This window comes from Aulonocara stuartgranti (genome assembly GCF_965226115.1).
Source record: "Aulonocara stuartgranti genome assembly, chromosome: 16".
NCBI classification, from domain to species: Eukaryota; Metazoa; Chordata; class Actinopteri; order Cichliformes; family Cichlidae; genus Aulonocara; species Aulonocara stuartgranti.
The window spans coordinates 10907489-10929284 of record NC_138952.1 but is presented as its reverse complement, the minus strand read 5'-3'; the positions used below and the strand labels follow the sequence as shown (position 1 = coordinate 10929284).

At 43.6% G+C, this 21796-nt stretch overlaps 1 protein-coding gene across 1 annotated transcript; it reads left to right on the top strand.

Moving 5' to 3' along the window:
- Nucleotides 1-9023: 9023 nt before the first annotated feature.
- LOC309690452 (olfactory receptor 11A1-like) lies at nucleotides 9024-9965 on the top strand (the record flags this gene model as incomplete). Its single annotated transcript, XM_082507484.1, has 1 exon — nucleotides 9024-9965. One exon carries the CDS (start codon nucleotides 9024-9026, stop codon nucleotides 9963-9965), a length of 942 nt encoding a protein of 313 aa, XP_082363610.1.
- Between the last annotated feature and the right edge of the window lie 11831 nt (nucleotides 9966-21796).

Sequence of the window (21796 nt, the reverse complement as noted above, 5' to 3'; positions counted from 1 at the left end):
GGGTCTCCGGAAGTTTCCAGTTCACCAGGAGCACCCTCTCAGTCTCCTCCTGCAGTTCAGGGAGGACAGACTTGTGGACAAATGGCGCAGTGTCACCAAACACTTCTAAGCACTCTGTCTGTGTCACCAAGCACTGCCCAGAGTCATCAGACACTTCACTGTGGTTTGGGGGTAACAAAATAAATAAAACGTGCATTTCTGCAGCCAGGCAGTTTGCCAAGGGCAGAATGTCCCCCAAGTTTCAAAATAAGGGACAGTGACGTCATCAGCGAGAAACCGGTGACCAGCATCGCGGAGCATGACGTCCGAGCGGCACTGAGGAGAGTGAACACAAGGAAAGCGGCGGGGCCAGACGGCATCACCGGCCGTCTGCTGCGCTGCTGTGCTGACCAGCTAGCAGGTGTGTTCACTTACATCTTCAACGAGTCCCTGGCAAAGTCTGTGGTCCCCACATGCTTCAAAAGATCCACCATCATCCCTGTGCCCAAGAACAGCAAACCCTCATCCCTGAACGATTACCGGCCAGTTGCACTGACCTCGGTAGTAATGAAGGTGTTTGAGAGGCTGCTGAAGAACATCATCTCCTCCTCCATCCCAGACACCACAGATCCGCTGCAGTTCGCCTACAGATCCAACAGATCCACAGAGGATGCCATCGCCCACGTCCTACACACCACTCTCAGCCACGTGGACAAGAAACAGGGTAACTATGTGCGAATGCTGTTTGTTGATTACAGTTCAGCGTTTAACACAATAGTGCCCTGCAGACTGTTCACAAAGCTCAGGGATCTGGGACTTAACAGCCGTCTGTGTGCATGGGTGTTGGACTTCCTCACTGGCAGAACTCAGGTGGTGAGGGTGGGCAGGTGCTTCTCCAACAGCATCACCATCAACACAGGAGCACCTCAGGGATGTGTCCTCTCGCCACTGCTCTACTCCCTCTACACTTCAGACTGTGTGGCCACCCATGGCTCCAACACCATTGTGAAGTTTGCTGACGACACAGTGGTGTTGGGTGCCATCTCCAACAACGATGAGGCGGCCTACATGGATGAAGTGAAGAATCTGGCATCGTGGTGCCAGGACAACCACCTCCAGCTGAACGTCAGCAAGACCAAGGAGCTGGTGGTGGACTTCAGAAGGGGTCAGCACAGAGACTACAAGCCCATCATCATCAATGGAGCTCCAGTGGAGAGGGTGCAGTCCTTCAAGTATCTTGGTGTCCACATCTCCTCAGACCTGACATGGGCTGCCCACATTCAGGTCCAGACCAAAAAGGCTAGGCAGCGCCTGTATCACCTACGACAACTGAGGAAGTTCAGGGTCTCTCCAAAGATCCTCAGGATTTTCTATACAGGCGCTGTGGAGAGCATCCTCACACAGAACATGACATCGTGGTTTGGGAACAGCTGTGTGAAGGACCAAAAAGCTCTCCAGAGAGTGATCCGTACAGCAGAACGCTGCTGCAGGATTGCTCTCCCCCCGCTTCAGGACACCTACACCAGGAGATGCCGGACTAGAGCAGCGCAGATACTGAAGGACCCGTCCCATCCAGGCAACAAACTGTTCCAACTTCTGCAATCTGGTAGAAGGTTCCGCATCTTCCGGGCAAGGACAGAGAGACTCAAGAGGAGCTTCTATCCCCAAGCCATCCGTGCCCTAAACACACACACCCGCCCTCTCACATCATCTATAATTGACTGAGACAGGACTCTCTTCCAGACACTCTAAACCAAGGCACAATGTACATTTCAATTCCTTTAATTTTAAATATGTTTATATTGTCTATCCTGTAAAATAGTCAGATGTCTATTCATATTAATGTACAGAATTCACCTGCTTGCTGCTACTACTGCACATTATTCACCCAGTGTATATACTGTATGTGTGTATATATATATATATAATGTTCTTCCTCTACACCCCCCCCCCCAATTTTTGCACATGTCGAGGAGCGTGTCAGGCTACATTTCACTGTGTGTTATACTTGTATAACTATGCATGTGACAAATAAAGAACCTTGAACCTTGAACCTTGAAATAAAAACAAAAGAAAATCACTGCAATTTGTCTTTGTTCCCAGCGGGGGGAGCTCACGCTCTTCCCGAGGGGGAGAGCCCCAACTCCTTCCGGGAGACAGGGGTGACGTCACGCTACCGCGTCTTCAGAGGCCCACTCGCAGCGCGGCTGGAGCGGTGGCGCGCATGCGCAGTTCATCCCTGAGTCTTGTCAACCATTTCCCATGGTTACAGACTACAGTTTGCGGCAAAACCACCGAGATTTGGTGGAGTGTTGGCTTCTGTGGCCAGTCGTGATTCAGCCAATGTGCTGGAGGAGGAAATATCCTCCCTGTTACACAAACAGGCGATTGGAGCGGTTCCGAGCGAAGAAGCTCAGCAGGGCTTTTACTCCCGCTATTTCCTCATCCCGAAAAAGGACGGAACGTCGCTCCGTCCTATTCTGGATCTGCGTGTGTTAAACAAGCATTTGAGAAAGTACACGTTCAGAATGCTCACACACAAGACGCTTTGCCGCTCAATTCACACAGGCGATTGGTTTGTTACAATCGACCTATCAGACGCATATTTTCACATCGCCATTTATCAGGAAATATCTCAGGTTCGCTTATCAGAGCGTAGCATACGAGTTTCAAACTATCCCATTCAGGCTATCCTTAGCTCCAAGGGTGTTCAGCAAATGTGTGGAGGCAGCGCTGTCTCCGTTAAGGAACAGCGGCATCAGAATATTCTCTTACATAGAATATGTAATATGTAATGTAATATGCTCACGATCGCGCGAGCAGGCGATCAAAGACTCCGAGGTGGTAGTGAATCACCTCACGGAGCTTGGGTTCACAATCAACCTGGAAAAGAGCCACTTGGAACCCGCACAGTTTACAGAGTATGGGGCTCAGAATAGACTCCATCTCTTATCGTATCGCACTTTCAGAGCGGAGGATCGCATCCTTCACTCACTGTCTTTCCCGTTTTCAGCTGGGGAAAGTCGTGCAGTTCCGACTCTGTCTCCGCCTCCTTGGCCTCATGGCCTCGGTGATATCGGTGGTACATTTGGGGCTGCTTATGATGAGAGATTTTCAGCGGTGGGTCGCTTCTCTGCAGCTGTGCCCTCACCGACATCTCAGTTGTGGTGTAAAAATAACGCAGCCGTGTATCGCGGCTCTCTGGCCTTGGAGGAGCCCGACAGCTCTCGCGGCGGGGGTACCGCTCGGGGCAGTATCATCCAGGGTGATGCTGACAACAGATGCATTCCTGTCAGGTTGGGGTGCAACTATGATGGGCAGAGCAGTGAATGGCGTTTGGTCACAGAGACTCGCTCTGAATCACATAAATGTGCTGGAGCTCCACGCGGTGCTCCTAGCCTTACGGCATTTTCTGCCGTATCTCCGGGGTCAACATGTTTTAGTGAAAACAGACAACTCCACTGTAGTTGCTTATATCAACCGCCAGGGCGGCACCCGTTCCCGGCAGCTACACAGGTTAGCCAGGGAAATAATTATGTGGAGCAGCACTCGGCTCCTCTCCCTTCGGGCAACTCACGTGCCAGGAATTCTGAACAGGGGGGCGGACCTCCTGTCCAGAGGAAATCCACTGTTCAGAGAATGGAGGCTTCACCCACAGGGGGTGGAGCAGATTTGGCAGAGATACGGCCGGGCTGCCGTAGATCTCTTCGCCTTGCGAGAAAACACACAGTGCCCTCTGTTTTTCTCCCTGCCAGACACACACGCGCCACTGGGTGTGAATGCGCTGGCCCATCCATGGCCGAAAACTCTGCTGTATGCTTTCCCTCCCCTCAGCCTGATCTCCCCAACACTGATCAGAGTGAGGGATTAGGGGCTGTCTCTGATTTTAATAGCTCCACGGTGGCCATCCAAACACTGGATAGCAGAAATCATCCAGCTTCTGGTGAACGAGCCATGGCCACTCCCCATCCGCAGGGACCTTCTGTCTCAGGCGCAGGGGGGAGATATACCATCCCCATCCAGACCAGGTTGCTCTCTGGGCCTGGCCCGTGAAAGATGGACCACTGGTCCCTTTATGGGATCTGTCAGTCGTTTTAGACGCCCTCTCCCACCACCCCTTTGAGCCTATTGGGGCAGTGGGGTTGAAGTTTCTCTCTCTTAAAACCACTCTGCTGTTGGCTCTAACCACAGCCAAGCGAGTTAGTGAATTACAGGCTCTGTCTATTCACCCCTCTGGTCTACAGTTGGCCCCGGGACTCACTAAAGCACTCCTGAGGCCTAACCCAGCCTTTGTCCCTAAAGTGTTGGAAACGTCATACAGGTGCTCTACAGTAGAGCTCCTAGCTTTTCACCCCCTCCATTCGCTTCAGAGAGGGAGCAGAGGCTGAACACTTTGTGCCCTGTCCGGGCCTTGGGGACTTATGTTGACAGAACAGCTGGATTCAGGAAGTCGGATCAGCTGTTTGTTTCCTGGGCCTCCCCTCACAAGGGCAGGCCCGTATCACGCCAGAGGCTAGCTCATTGGATTGTAGAGGCCTTAGCTCTGGCTTATAGCTGTAAGGGCTTGCAGGTCCCCCCCGGGACTCCGAGCACTCCACTAGGGGTGTGGCCACATCCTGGGCGTTGTTCAGAGGAGTATCAGTCCAGGATATTTGTGCGGCAGCAAGCTGGGCTACGCCGCACACGTTTGTCCGGTTTTATCGGCTGGATGTTGCACAGTCATTGTTACGGCTGCACAGCAGTCGTGTGGTGTATTGAAAAAAAGGATCCAAAATGCAGGTACCGGCTGGGGTGCGAGTGAGTGTTTATTTACAGCGGTGAGAAGGTGACAAAACAGGAAGAGCAGAGCGGGGAGTAAACAAACCTAAACTGGGAAAACTAAAGAACAAAACTTAAACCAGACACTCACGGGAGGAGGAGCGAAATGCACAAAGAGAGATGGCAGAGAGACGCAGAATGAATACCAGGTAACAGAATAATGCAGACTGACATGGAACTAAACAGACGACGCGACAGAGAGCACAGGAAAACACAGGGCTTAAATACACGGGGAGTAATCAGGGAATGGGCCACAGGAGGGAGACACAGCTGGGAGCAATAAGGCTAACGAGACAGGGGAGAGGTAAAACTGAACACACTGACATGAGACATGAACTTTCAGAATAAAACAGGAAACTAACAGACACAGAGAACCAGACAGGACACTGAACTTGACAGGCAGACTCATGAGCAGACACAATAACACCATGGACAGACAGAGGGAACACCGAGAAGTGGGAGCAGGCAGGCAAAGAACAGAAACCTAACAAATGGCAAAATCACAACAGAATACACACTCGGAATGAACAAAAGCATAAGGAAACACAAAACACTGAGTCCTCAGACTCAGGACCATGACAATCATCCCTGGCTCAGACGGTGCTGAATTCGGGTGCCTCAGGTTCGACCTGAGATCCTGGAGTAGCACTGGAAAGTAGCTTCGGGAGCTGGCGCAATCCGGGAGTGGGCCATATCTCCCATAGGGAAACACCGAGCGAAGTTAGAAAAAGAACGTTGGGTTACTTAACGTAATCCCTGGTTCTTTGATAACAGAGTGAGGTGTTTCACCAACACATCCCTCCTTGCTTAGGCACGGAAAGAAATCTGCTTGGAATGAGTTAGGAGGAGCTGGTCGGCTGTGTTAGTATGAGGGGGCGGAGCCCTGAGCACGGCTCGACAGGTCTGTCATAGACAGACGTGGTGTCATTGGAGCTTCCGTAGTTGGTCACGTCGAGACGATTCCCATAGTGAAACACCTCACTCTCTTATCAAAGAACCAGGGATTACATTAAGTAACCCAACGTTTTGAAATGACAAATTTTTTCCTTAATTTAATATTGATGATAAAGCTTTCAAAACCTTCCTGGCCCTACGTGGAAAAAGTAATTGCCCCATATCTCCAAAAGTTGATTCTGTTCATCTGGACGTAGCGTTTTGTGGGAGAAACGTTTCGTCACTCATCCAAGTGACTTCTTCAGTCTCAGCTGACTGCAGGTTTCCCCAAATCTTATAAACAGTAAATTTGCATAATGACCAGTGTTGGGACTAACGCGTTATTAAGTAACGCGTTACAGTAACTACGTTATTATTGTGGTAACGAGCACGGTAACTAGTTATTATGCCAAAATCAGGAACGCGTTAGTCGTTACTGGGATTTAGATAGGGTCGTTACTCGTTACTTCGTGTGGTGGCTATCGCGGAGCTTCCACAGATTCAGTAACATTACAAAGTGGTGGAGGCCAGCAGGTGGATGAAGGAAAAGGGACGCAGAAGGAAAAGAGACCCGAGGCGGCTGCCGGTCCAAGTGTGAACTGAACTTCAGGTAAGAAGTTATGACCTGCAGTCTCTCTGGATCAGATATGAACCAAGTTTAGGTGGAGTTTATTTTCGTTATGCTGACTTTTTCCGTACTGCGTGCTAGCTAGCATGACAGAGTTTCTATACAGCTGGGTGGGTGCTATGAAGTTAATGATGCTGAACTTTATTTTGTTCATAAGTTATTAGAGTTGCCAACCGTCCCGTCTGGTATTCAGAGAAAATATTACGTGTTTCTTATTGAGGTGAAAAGGAACAGTTTGTCCCGTAATTCAGCTACAATAAAAAAGGCACAAAGCTGGATTTATTCTGTGTCTTTGCTGCACAGCCGCCTCTTCTTCTTTCATTCTCCCCCCTCCCTCTCCCATTTCTACTTCAATCATGAAAACTGATCAATGATCAGCTGATCGGCTCTCTTGTTTGTTTATCGCCCACTTTGCGCCGAAAGAGGAAACCAGCGGATGTTGCGCTAAACAACAGCAGCACGTTTAAGCTTGATCAGCTGTTGTTAGAATTTATTTAATATTAATTTCTAGTATCAGCTGATGTTTGCTGGAGCCACAGCTGCAAAAAAGCTGCTGGTCATGATATCGGTTTGGATATGTGGTGAGAGGGAAACATGAAGAGGAAACCAGGAGATGTCCTTACTGAATCATCAGAGCTGAACAGGTGATGGAGAAACAGGTTTACCTTTTAGGTGACATGAATGAGTTGAAGGGAAGTTATGAACTGTTTCTGAGAGATAAATAACACCAGGATCCTTTTTTAGGTAGCTGACAGCTGGTAACTGTGCAGGTGCGGATCTAGCAAAGTTTTGCCAGGGGGCCAGGTAGGGCATTAACAGGGAGAGGGGGGCACAAAGAAATACTTTTCTTTCTTATTCTCATTTAAAATGTCTAGCTTTTAAAAAATAATTATCTGAATCTTACAACAAACAATTGATAGATTGATGCATATATACCATCAAAACAGTGTACATCACTGTCACAACAGTGTTTATTTTCATTCAAAGGCTTTATGATTTTTCCTATAATGGTGGGCCAGTCTCTAGTTAAAATGCTCGGGCCAATTTTCTGTCCCAGTCCAGCCATGTATGCAGCTCATCTGCAGTCTGGTGTTGCCTACATCTTCCTATTCAGAAGGCAGAATTTCCGAGTTCTGAGTACAATCGAAAGCACCACGACTGCAGTTTTTGTGTTGGATGTAAAAGGCGCACATGACGCTGTGACGTAGGCTAGAATCATGGCAGCAGTCAATGACAGTCCAGGCGTGGGATTTCTCTCATGGAAATATGCACATTATCTTTTCCTTTCTATTGGTAGGTGGCACAGTGCACTTGTGGCAAGTAAGCAAGCTAGAAGACTGGCAAAGTTATGGAAGCAACACATTAACAAGAGAATTCTGAGTAAAACCAAAGTTACTTTCCCTGGTAACTAGTTACTTTGAAAGTAACGAGTAACTTGAAGTAACTGAGTTACTTTTGAGAGAAGTAACTAGTAATGTAACTAAGTTACTATTTTAAAGTAACTTACCCAACACTGATAATGACTGAAACCAGCCCACTGAAGGAACAATGGGCTGGGAGGTCAGTTCCTTAATCATAATTATTCAAATTCTCATGACCATTGATCAACAACCACTGACCAAAACCCACTGATCAATGGCCATGAGTACCATTCACAGAGAGTTGGGTACTGGCTGCAATCACAGCATTGTAAGATGGCGAAAAGGTACTGCCAAATCAAAAGAACAGTTCCCTCAAGGTGCTTTATTGTAAGGTAAAAACCCTACACTAAACTCAAACATTCAGATAACCCCCTATGAGCAAGCAGTTGGCGACAGTTGGAAGGAGAAACTTTTAACAGGAAGAAATGCCAAGAAAAGGCTCAGGGAGGGGTAGCCAACTGTTGTGACCGATTGGGGGTGATGGGAGTAAGACAAGTCAAAGACAAATAATAACGTTAATAATAACTAATGCATAACTGATTAATAAAGATAGGCTGATCATATTTAAGATTGAAACATTAATAATTGGTAGGACTTCGTAGAGTAGTCTTGTAGGAAGACAAGTTGGTGGTTTGGAGGAAGTAATCACTGACATTAACTCAGAAAAATCAATTGGCGAGACAGACTCTAAATAACTATCAATAGCATTGAAATAATAATTATATAATATGATTATATCATGAAATATAGTCTTTCAGTAATTTTATTCTCTAAAGGTAAAGATTTGTGAAGAAATCCATGAAGTCATTGCTAATTAATATTATGCTAGGACTTTTTTTGTCACCCTGGCTACAGTGCTGACAAGAAACCTAAGGTTGTTTTCTTTTTTTCTTAACTTCACTGGAAATATCTGCCGTAGTCCTTGGTTCAAGAGATCTTCAATTCCCACCTCTGTCAGAGCTTCAATAGCATTCAGCAGGAGGGCTGTGACACTGAGTCTGAGGACCTTAGACCCTAGGGTCCCCTAGGCTCATTAATTATTTCACTCAAGGAGTTAAAACAGCACTTACATCATGTTAACTATGCAACTGTTCCTGCCACAAACACTATATCAACCCTGGGTCCAAACCCTGCAAGGTATGTGCAAGACAGTCTTCTTTTCCCGTCTAACATTAATTTGTAAAAATTTAATTTACTTATGCAGGTCTGAAATGACACCTAGTAAGGTAAACTAATATTTTACTATGGATAATGTTTCAATAATTACTGTTTTTACTCTCTCAGGTTTAAGTGATATTGCAAACTACAGGGTCATTCTCTTTGTTCTCACTTTACTGTGTTACTGTGTGATTTGGCTGGTAAATGTGACGATAATTGTCACAGTCATTGTGGATAAAAAACTTCATGAACCCATGTACATCTTCCTCTGCAGTCTGTGTTTCAATGGACTCTATGGGACAGCTGCATTTTATCCCAAGTTTCTCTACGATCTTCTGTCCACCACTCATGTTATTTCTTATGCAGGATGCTTTTTGCAGGGTTTTGTATTGCACTCTTCAGTTGCTGCTGACTTCTCTCTCCTAGCTCTCATGGCCTATGACAGATACGTGGCTATATGCCGACCTCTTGTGTACCACTCTATAATGACTAAACAAAGAGTTTGTATCTTGATATTTTTTGCTTGGATTATTGCCTTTTATTTTCTGCTTATGAGCACAATAACAACAGCAATATTGAGGTTATGTGGCTCACACATACCAAAGATCTACTGTATAAACTGGTTAATTGCTAATCTAGCTTGCTCTGCCTCTGTAGCTAAAATTGTTATTCCTGCTTTTAGTTACACCTTTTGCTTTGGCAATGTCTGTTTTGTTTTCTGGTCTTATGTACATCTGATCAAAACATGTCAGTCATCCAAAGAAAACATGGGCAAATTCATGCAGACATGTGTACCACATTTATTCTCTTTAACAGTTGTTGTTGTGTCGTTGCTTTTTGATTTGTTATACATGCGATTTGGCTCAAAACAAATAGCACAAAGTGTTCAGAATTTTATGGCAATGGAGTTTCTCCTTATCCCACCAATCATGAATCCCCTCATGTATGGATTTAAATTAACAAAAATTAGAAAAAGAGTTTTGAATTTTATATGTGGTAAAAGTTCAGCTTTTAGACTTAAGTCATGAGTGTTTCTGCAGAGAGAGGGAAAAAACTGTTTATAATGTACATATGTAATTCAAGAGAAATGTGAACTGTATTGTTAATCAATAGAAAGTGTAACATGTACATAATCTTTCTAGTCTCGAGATATAGGATGCATTATTTAACTTGGAACACAAATAAAGGCAATTTAAAATAATATTTCGTGTTTTTCTTAGTTTGCATTTTAACGCTACTTTTATCTAAGTTTCTTAGTTAAAATCAGACTTCAAGTATTGTCACAACTGTGGCCTTCCACACATGAGTACCATACATTACATTTAGTTTCTTCAAATGTATCTAAAACTATATTCGTGAACAGTTTATTTCTTGTTATGCTTTTATCTTAAAAGATCTGAATCTCTGTGAGGAGATTCAGGAAACCATGAGCATACAAGACCAGATGTCCACCATCTATTACAGCAGTGTCAAAACTAGTTAACCAGTGGATTTATATGTTTATACATTTCTTATTAGTTTGCAAATGTTGCAAAAAAATTAAAAAATATATAAATTTGTTACATATATTGACTACAACCACTTTTATCATATAGACAACACTTTCTCAATAAGCATTTGCATCAGAGTGTTCATCTGGTTTTTCCACATTTAATAAAAAAAAGTGAACATTTTTTAAATGTATTTATTTTTGTTTTGCAAATACAAAATCAATTTTCAATTTTATTTAAAACATTTAAATTTAATTTCTACTTTTGATTAACAGCAATATTTTGTTGCAACTAGTTTACCTGTATTTACCTATAATACCCTTAATCCAAAGTTGGTGTTTTACACTGTGTTAACAGTATTCAAATGTACGGTGAGGTTATTGTTGAAATTTTCAAGCAGTTAGTCAGTTCTTACTGCTTCTTTTCAGGGTTATATATATATATATATATATATATATATATATATATATATAACCACAACGCATAAAACAGGCGCTTGTCCGTCTGTAGTGTGGTTATATTAAATATAAGAGAAAGAGAGAACTTTAAGAAATGAATATAGCCACTAGAGTGACCATCAAAACCATGAAAAAATATTGCCGTAAACAGTTTATTTTGCGATAGCGTAAAATTAAACGATAGATGTTTTTATATCGTCATCCGATATATATCGTTATATCGAACAGCCCTACCTACAACATCATCTTGCAGCAGATGGAGTCACTGTGCATCATTCAACCATTCGGCGCATTTATGTATGCGAGAGTGATGCAGAGGAAGCCTTTTCTCCGCCCACAGCACAAATAGAGCCGCTTAAGGTTTGCTAAAGCACATTTGGCCAAGCCAGCTTCATTCTGGAATAAGGTGCTGCGGACTGATGAAACTAAAATTTAGTTATTTGGGCATAACAAGGGGCGTTATGCATGGAGGAAAAAGAACACAGCATTCCAAGAAAAACATGCTGCCTACAGTAAAATATGGTGGTGGTTCCATCATGCTGTGGGGCTGTGTGGCCAGTGCAGGGACTGGGAATCTTGTCAAAGTTGAGGGACACATGGATTCCACTCAGTATCAGCAGATTCTGGAGACCAATGTCCAGGAATTAGTGACAAAGCTGAAGCTGCACCAGGGTTGGATCTTTCAACAAGACAACGACCCGAAACACTGCTCAAAATCCACTAAGGCATTCATGCAGAGGAACAAGTACAACATTCTGGAATGGCCATCTCAGTTCCCAGACCTGAATATTGTTGAAAATCTGTGGTGTGAGTTAAAGAGAGCTGTCCATGCTCGGAAGCCATCAAACCTGAATGAGCTAGAGATGTTTTGTAAAGAGGAATGGTCCAAAATACCTTCAACCACAATCCAGACTCTCATTGGAACCTACAGGAAGCGTTTAGAGGCTGTAATTTCTGCAAAAGGCGGCTCTACTAAATATTGATTTCATTTCTTTTTTTTGTGGTTCCCAAAATTAATGCACCTGCCTGATTTTGTTCATTTTTTTTATTGTAACAACCAACGATTTATACAGGGAAATAATGACTATTAACAAGGTTGCCCAAACTTTTGCATCCCACTTTATTTATAGATAGATAGATAACAATGTCACAGTGTGGAGAGAGGAGAATGTGGAACCAAGAGCACATGATGGAAGCGGAATCTGAATTTACACTAAAGGCATGTCATTTATTTAGGCAGAAAAACAAAACAGGGAAAAACATGGCTCTATAACTAAACAGAGCAATGCCTGACCTGGGGAAAACTATGCAAATACACCCAAAATCAGAACACTAGAAAAACCTTGGAACCTCGGGAAAAAACATGGAGGAATTACAAACGCAATAACAACAGGTAAAGGAAGACAAAGGACTAAATACACAAAGGATAATGAGGGGGCGGCAACAAGGAGGGAAACACAGCTGGGGCTAATCTTACACACACACATCCACACATGAGACCAGGAGGAAAACCTGAATACACTATACTGTATACAAGACAAGGAACTATCAAACTAAAACAGTAAAGATGAGAGAAAAACAGAAACGTGGACTAGATGCTGGAACCGGGGAAAAGCAGACATGAAAACTTAACTAGACATGATACATGGAACACAGGAGGAGGCACAGGAATAAAACCTGGGAACAAGAAGTCACTAAATACAAAAGAACTAAGGAAGCTAGAAGTACAAGACACTGAACTAAGTATATAAACACAAAAAGCGGAACACTAGAGAAACCTTGGAGTATCGGGGAAGACACGGAGGAAACACAGATGCAATGACAACAAGACAAGGAAGACAAAGGATTAAATACACAGCTGGGGCTAATCACACACAAGATGTTGAGGAAGCAAAACTGAACACGCTACAGTGATCCCTCGCTATAACGCGGTTCACTTTCCGCGGCCTCGCTGTTTCGCGATTTTTCTTTGGGGGGGGGGGGGGGGGGGGGGTTTACAGCGCATTGTGTTCTTCGTCCTGATCGGCTGTAGACCATTGTCAATCAATCTCCTCCGTGCCGTGTCTCCTATCCACAGTATTTCTGATTTCGCGCCATTACCCCGATTCATAGCGGAAGCCGGTTTTTTACTTCCGCTTGCGCTGTTGTTGACAGTTGCGGGGTTACACCTTCACTGTTGATAAAGATTTCTCTCACTGCAGTTTGTTTTACCTGGAGTAAATGGCAACACATCGAAGGTGGATACACAGTAGAGATGTTTTAAAAAGCAGCGAGGACAGTTCAGTTGCAGTGCCTCACCCGTCACTTCTCACGGAGTGGGTAGATGACATGAAACTATGGCCCGATGTTAGCTACATCGACATTATTAATTACCTTGTATTTTCCGAAGGCGTTGATGGCGAGGAATTACGTAATTACAAGAGCACCGAGGCGTATAATTACCTGCACAGCAACAAAATTGATAAAGTACTGCTCAACAAACAAGGCGACTTTATTTTTCTTAAAGCAGCTGTAGAGCCGAGCCAGAGTATTAATCAAGCGAAACACTTAGCATGGGCAATGCTAAGAGAAAGTGGAGTAGTGGAGACAGTCGGCTGTTCCTGTATCGCCGGATTAGGGAGATCATGTAGTCATGCGGCTGCTATTCTGTGGAAGGTATATCACTTATCTGGATATCACAATGTTTAAATCACTGAAACAGAAACACTGGACTGGTCAAAGGCTGTGATTAAGGAGTCACGCTACTGCCATCTAGCCAAGTATTACGTGGAGCACTGTTTACATGTGAAAGCCACTCGTTAACTTTGTGTGGGCTGTATGCTGTACAATCACATGAAGATAAAATATAAAAAAAATAAAAGACTGCACATTAAGGTCAAATTTACAAGACAAGAACAACTATAGTTATAAGAAGTGACACAGAGTAGTATAATACATGTTTGTTTATATATATGTATATTTGTACACACACACTACTTTGAAAAAAATTAGACTGTGGATGTATATTTCTGCATCAAAAAGTAACTGACTATTAATATGAAATGGATAATATGGGTGACTTTGCCAGTGTTTATATCTGTTTTGGATATGATTCAGGTGTATTGACCCAGGGTCATATCTATAACATGCAGGACACCAACCGTGTACTGCTTTTGTTAGTGTAAACTTCCTCATTATGTTAAATCTTGAGTATTGACAGTGAGAAAAAACTATTAATGTTTGTTACAGGTGCAGAATGCTGCGATCAGTGGAAAGACAGGGCTTGCGTGTACAGACGAGCAGCGCAGGTGGAATGCAGGGACAGCAAAGAACCTTGAACCTAAACGTCTAAGCCAGATAAACTTCAGACATCACAGGGCAGAGCAGCAGTACGATGTGAACTCCCGGACTGCAGTGACACAATCTCTCCCTAACACACCATATCACCTTACACATCAAGACTTTATTGACAGTGTTAGCAAAGCACCAGTGAAGCCACTTTTCCTCCTCAAGAACACATTAATTGGAAAGTGTTACAATGCCTCGCCATCTGCAGGTCCTCACCGCAACAGTAAAGTTGATGAGCAATTTTTTCAGCCACACCAAGCACACAGTTACAAACTAAGCTGTAATCCATGCAGGGCATTCTACCAGGCATACATTCAAGTTTCTGAAGAGCAAGCAGAACAATTACAAGAAGAAACAAAAGAGCAAAGTGCATCTGATTTGTGGCACAACTGCAGGAAAATCAGACTTACAGCAAGCTCCGCTAAAAAAGTTCCAGTACGTGCCACCACAAAAAATGACAAATTTTTATCTGAGCACATGTACCCTTCCTTTTGTGGGAATTATGAAACAAACTATGGTAAAGAAAATGAAGTTAAAGCTTGTCATCAGCTGAAAGAACAGGGTATGAACATCCTTCACATGGGTAGTGTTATTAGCATCCAGGAGCCATGGCTCTCTGCGAGTCCTGACGGGGTCATTGACTCAGATGTGCTTCTAGAAATAAAATGTCCTGTGCAGACTTATCCTTCACTCACGGAGCAGCTTACCCAGAAATGCAGCGATATCAAACTGGTAGATGGAGAACTGCAGCTGCAGAAAACTGGCAGCAGAGGTTTTGCACAGGGCTCAAGACTGCCACACTTGTGATCTGGACACCTACTGAGCATGTTTCATTTACAGTGCAATATGATGAAGCATTTGTAAAGGAACAAGTAAAACGCTTGAGAGGGTTTTACTTCTCATATTTCTTACCTCGACTTGTAGAGGAGTATGCAGCAGGACGGTTTCAGTTAAATGAGAGATACTTGAAGATAATGGGCAAGGTTTAATACATGTTACAACTATAAATGGGACAGTCAGACACCAACATGTCTGCAGAGTTTGGTCTCTGTCTTGTGAATGAAAGGAGACATTCAATATGAAATCTGTTAAATATTTCAATACAACTAAAATGTACGTAGTTGTAACATATGGTGGGAAATGAATGACAAACTGACAACATTAAATGTTGTGAATAGTTCTGTATTTCTGTAATCTTCCAACACAAAAAAATGTCAAGAATGCACAACTAATTATTGTAGATTTGAGAAAAAAAAATTTTTTCATTTAAGAAATTTATCACATTGTGGTTGAATAAAAAAGTAATAATTGTTCAATTGATTGATTGCAATTGTTTTATATATACACATACATACATACATACGCACACACACACTGTATCACATAACCTTTCATCTAGAACACAAGATAAAAAGTGAGACCTGGAATTATTTACTCTCTACATATATGTACATCAAATTTTAAAATAATTACATTACACTACACAACTTTATGTCCTGAGTGACCATCTTAATATCCCCGAGTCCACAATTGTTCATAACATACACAATTATTGTGTATCACGAATGAGATCCTCTCTTAAGTTCACTAGAGCAGCACATATTCTCAGTATCTTGTCTACTTTAGGAGCCATGCTTATAGGAACAATTTGTGAAAGTATTTTGTAGACTTTCAAGCGTCTGATTGCTCTTTCAACATGGATTCTTACATTTGCAATCCGACGTGTGTATGTTACCTGTTCCTCAGTTAGCGGTCTACGTTTTTTTGTGAAAGCGGGTATTACTAATCTAACTTTTCTCTCAAAGAGTAAGTCTTTAATTGTAAAACCTCTATCTGCCATGACTTCATCACCAGGTTTTAGGTATGTTAATATTCCAGAGTCCATTGTGATAAATTTGTCACTACATCGGCCGCCATATGCCTAATTTTCACCAGCATGTTACCTGTCCCACCAGGGGAAACAACACACTGGACCACTGCTACAGTCCATTTAAAGGCGGCTACAAAGCCATCTCCCTACCGGCTTTTGGGAAATCGGACCACGCCGCCATTTTACTCGCCCCGGAATATAAACAAAGGCTTCATCAGGAAGCTCCGGTGACGCGAGAGGTCAAACGTTGGACTGTCCAATCAGAGGCGACGCTGCAGGACGTACTCGGTGATGTAGACTGGGACGTATTCCAGGATACTTCCGCAAACATTGACGAGTTTGCGGACACAGCGATTAGCTTCATTGGAATGCTAGTGGATACCATCATCCCCTCGACTACAATTCGGACCTTTCCCAATCAAAAACCTTGGGTTGACTCTACTGTCAGGAGAGCTCTCAAAGCACGGACCACGGCCTACAATATGGGGCTCACATCGGGCGATATGACCAACTATAAAGCAGCTTCTTATGGTTTAAGGAAGACTGTGAAAGCGGCTAAAAGGCGTTACAAGGACAAGGTGGAGTCGCATTTCCAATATGGCGACTCCCGACGTATATGGGACGGGCTACGAACAATCACAGATTATAAACCCAGCACGGTGAGATGTACGAAACCGGAGTTAGCTGATGAACTCAATGCTTTTTTTGCGCGTTTTGAGGCGCCTCAGTTTCAATCTCAGAGCCCTGCACCCGCCCCCGCTGCTGAACCAGCACCACTGATACTCTCTGAGCATGACGTGAGGAGAGCTCTGAGGGCAACCAAGATAGCATACCGGGACGTGTGCTAAGAGTATGTGCAGATCAGCTAACTACAGTTTTCACTAACATCTTCAATGCCTCCCTGGCAGGTAGTCCCCACCTGCTTTAAAACATCAGTGATTGTTCCGATCCCTAAGGACACCCGCCCAGCCAGCCTAAATGATTATCGCCCAGTGGCCCTAACATCTGTAGTGATGAAATGTTTTGAGAGGCTCATGAAACCCTTTATTAGTTCTTTCCTCCCTCCCGACTTGGACTCATTGCAGTTTGCATACCGGACAAATAGATCCACTGGAGATGCTGTAGCACAGGTCCTGCACACCACACTGAGCCATCTAGATGAGGGACGTGGGAACTATGTGAGAATGCTGTTTATAGACTACAGCTCAGCGTTCAACACCATAGTGCCCCACATCCTTACGGATAAGCTCCGGGATCTGGGATTCAGCACATCCTTGTGCAGGTGGATTCACAGCTTTTTGACTGCGAGACCACAGTCGGTGAGAATAGGGGATGTGTACTCTCATACCCTTTCACTGAACATAGGGGCCCCCCAGGGATGTGTGCTTAGCCCTCTTCTTTATTCCCTCTACACCGCGGACTGCACGGCCAGATACCCCACTAACTCCATTGTGAAGTTCGCTGACGACACAGTGGTGGTAGGACTCATCTCCGGGAATGACGAGAGGGCCTACCGAAGCGAGGTGGACGGATTAGCAAAGCAATAGCCGATCATTAGAGATAGGTTGATCATATTTAAGATCAAAGAATTAATTAATGGCAGGACTTCTTTGAGCAGTTTTGTAGGAATGGGGTCTAAAAGACACGTTGATGGTTTGGAGGAAGTAATTATTGAAGTTAACTCAGAAAGATCAATTGGAGAAAAAGAGTCTAACTTAACATCAGTGGTACTAAGAGTAGCTGTAGATAATATTACATCTGTGGGATGATTACTGGTAATTTTTTCTCTAATGATGAAAGTTCATGAAGTCATTACTAGTTAACGTTAAAGGGATGGTTGACTCAAAAGAGCTCTGACTTTTTGTCAGCCTGGCTACAGTGCTGAAGAGAAACCTGGGGTTGTTCTTATTTTCTTCAATCAGTGATGAATAGTAAGATGTTCTGGCTTTGCGGAGGGCTTTCTTATAAAGCAGCAAACTATTTCTCCAGGCTAAATGATAATCCTCTAAATTTATAACACGCCATTTCCTCTCCAGATTACGAGTCATCTGCTTTAGGCTACGTGTTTGAGAATTATACCACGGAGTCAGGTACTTCTGATTAGAGACCTTAGTTTTCACTGGAGCTACAGTATCCAGAGTCGTACGTAGTGAGGAGGTGAAATTATTAACAAATCAAATCAAATCAAATCAAATCAAATCAAATCACTTTTATTGTCACATCACATGTGCAGGTACATTGGTACAGCACATGTGAGTGAAATTCTTGTGTGCGAGATAATCGACCTCTGTTAGGGTAGCGTTCAGATAGCTGCTCTGCTCTGTGTTGGTACAGGGCATTGAAGATGATAACAGTGGGTGGATTATATTCTTAAACTTAGTTACAGCGTTTTCAGAAAGACATCTACTTTGATAAAGTCTACTCTCCACCGCTGTGTAATCAATTATTGTAAATGTAAATGTTATCAGGAAATGATCAGGCAGGAGAGGGTTTTCAGGAAACACTGTTAAATCGGATCGGATAAAACCTAAACGATACCCATCCCTAGTCCCAACTCTGGATAGTCATATTTTGGGGGGTTTAATAAATTTGTCCATATTTCTAGAAATGAGAGCTGCTCCATCCAAAGTGGGATGGATGCCGTCTCTCCTAACAAGACCAGGTTTCCTCCAGAAGGTTTGCCAATTATCTATGAAGCCCACATCATTTCTGGGACACCACTCAGACAGCCAGCAATTTAAGGAGAACATGCGGCTAAACATGTCACTCCTGGTCTGATTGGGGAGGGGACCAGAGAAAACTACAGAGTCCGACATTATTTTGGCAAAGTTGCACACCGATTCAATATTGATTTTAGTGACCTCCGATTGGCGTAACCGGGTGTCATTACTGCTGACGTAAATTATGATTTTACTGAATTTATGTTTACCCTTAGCCAGCAGTTTTAAATTTCCTTCAATGTCGCCTGCTCTGGCCCCTGGAAGACAATTGACTATGGTTGCCGGTGTCTCTAGCTTCACATGTCTGAGAACAGAATCGCCAATTACCAGAGTTTGACCCCCGGCGGGTGCGTCGCCGAGTGGGGAAAAACGGTTAGACACATGAACGGGTTGGTGGTGTACCTGGGGCTTCTGTTTAGGACTATGCTTCCTCCTCACCGTGACCCAGCTGCCCTCTTTCCCCAGCTGTTTGGGGTCTGCCGGGGAACAGCTAGCGGGGCCTATGCTATCTTCGGCTGCACCAGCTACAGGGGCCTGGCTAGCTACGGGTGAATGAAGGGTGCGAAGCCGAGTCTCCAATTCAGTAATCCTGGCCTCCAGAGCTGCAAATATGCTACATTTGTTACAGATATCATTACTGCTAAAGGAGGCCGAGGAGTAACTAAACATCTGACACAATGAGCAAGAAAGTGCAGGAGGGACAGGTGAAGTAGCCATGGTGCTAACGAGTTGGCTACGAGCTAAGCTAAGCTAGCGAAACAGTACAGAGACAGTGAGTGAATACTTTGGCTATAACTTAGGTAGTGAGTACACAGAAAGTGTGCTTTGGATGAAGCACGTGAAGATTATACTATGAAAGAAGAATGTATTTAAAGGCTGTGAATTAAATTGCTAAGCAAATAAGCTACTCAGAAACACCACTGTGTTTGAGCAGGAACAGGAAGTGATACTCTACCATAGAGCGAGCGAACATTGTAACCGACCCAGAGTATGGGCCGGTAAAACAGATTAAATGTTCCTGCAAAACAGGAAAATGATGAGACAGAGACGACTGGTGAAGTTTCTCTTTGCCTCGCTTCTGCCATATTTATTTATACAATCACATGTACTTTTAACTTGCAGCATCACCATTCTCTATATACAACAGAAATAACAATAAAACCGTCTGTATGTTCAAGCTGCAATACCACGATCTTTTCATGGGAAACAAGAGTACTTCACGTGTAGTGACCTTCAAATCATTTACTCGGCTATTCTCTCTGAATGACAATTCAAAACAATATGAAATGCATGTTCAAATACATTTTTACCTCGATTTAACTCTTAACCCAAATACCTATGTATTCTGATTGTTTTAACCAACATACCAGTGCTTGGTCTTAAACCAATTTAGCTTAGTAGCTCACAAATACATGAAAGAGTCATGTGTATGCTGGCAGGCTTAGCTTTAGCTTTAACATTCTCAAAATCACTTTTCAGAACCAGTAAACAGTCGTTCTTCACTGCCAACAGCAGATTAACATTCATATTCACAAAATCAGGACACGACAAGGAGCTTATTCAGCTAAAACGACCTGAAATAAGTGGAGAAAGGAAACCAAAATGGCGCCCGCGGCTGGCTAGGCTTTGGCATTTTTTTCCAGTCCTTCTACTTCATAAAACGTAACAAATAACAGGGTTTACCCGCTGATTTATACCCTCACATTTAGCTGTGTTTCTTATCAATATTTTACAACCGTTTTAATATAGTTTTACCGGTTACAAACCTGCAAAACAGGAAAATGATGAGACAGAGACGACTGGTGAAGTTTCTCTTTGCCTCGCTTCTGCCATATTGGAGAGGAGGACCTATGACCTCGCTATTCTGTCTCACTGAACAATGCGCCACCCGGAGGCTGGGGGGGTGCAACTACCTCATTAAACATAGTTCACTTCAGTGACAAATCTCTCTTTCTTTTAAGTACTACTTCTGATGGGATCACACATTAGTGTGTCACAACATCATTGATAAGTATTTGAAGGAGTAGCAACAGAAGGCTGAAGGCAGCTTGAAGCATTAGACTGTGAGGTGAGGCAGCGTTTAGGAGACTGTTCCAACTTTAATCACTGCTTTACACAACTGAACATAGAAAGCGCCAAAACCTTCATCCCCTCACTTCCCCTAACCCTGGGTGTGGGTGGAGCCACCTGGTGGTCCGCCCCAGTGCGTCCTGAGATTTAATTTTCACCCAGGTGTCATCCACATATCTGAACCAATGACTTGGTGGTGTTCCAGGGTAGGATAACAAAGCCATCTTTTCCACTTCTTCCATCTAATTGGCCAGTATAGGAGAAACTGGGGAACCCATGGCACACCCATCGTTCTGCCTGTAGTACTGACCCTTGTATATGAAATAGGTGGAATTAAGACACAGTTACAAAAGCAAACACACTTGGTCGGTGCTGAGACTGGTCCTGTTGCTGAGGTTGGGGTCATCCTTTAATCTCTTACGAACTACCACCACTCCAACTGAAGAGCTCTCAAACTAAACATGAGAATCCCTAAACTGGGGAAACCAAGCAAATAAAAACAAAATCTGGAACACTTGAAAAACCTTGGAACTTTAGGAAAAACATGGAGAAAACGCACACAAACAGGTAAAGGAAGACAAAGGACTAAATACTCAAAGGATAACAAGGGGATGAGAACCAGGAGGGAAGCAAAGCTGGGGCTAATTACACAAACACACATGAAACTGTGAGGAAGCAAAACTGAACGCAAGACGGGGAACTATCAAATTAAAACAGGAAACATGAGAGAAAGACAGAAACGTGGACTAGACGCTGAAACTGGGGAAGAGCAGACATGAAAACTCAACTAGACATGACACATGGAACACAGGAGGAGGCACATGAATAAAACCTGGGAATAAGAAAACACTAAACACACTGCCCATTTAAGTGCCAGAAATTCTAGCTTGCCGCTATGGAGACAATAATTCTTTTCTGCTGGTG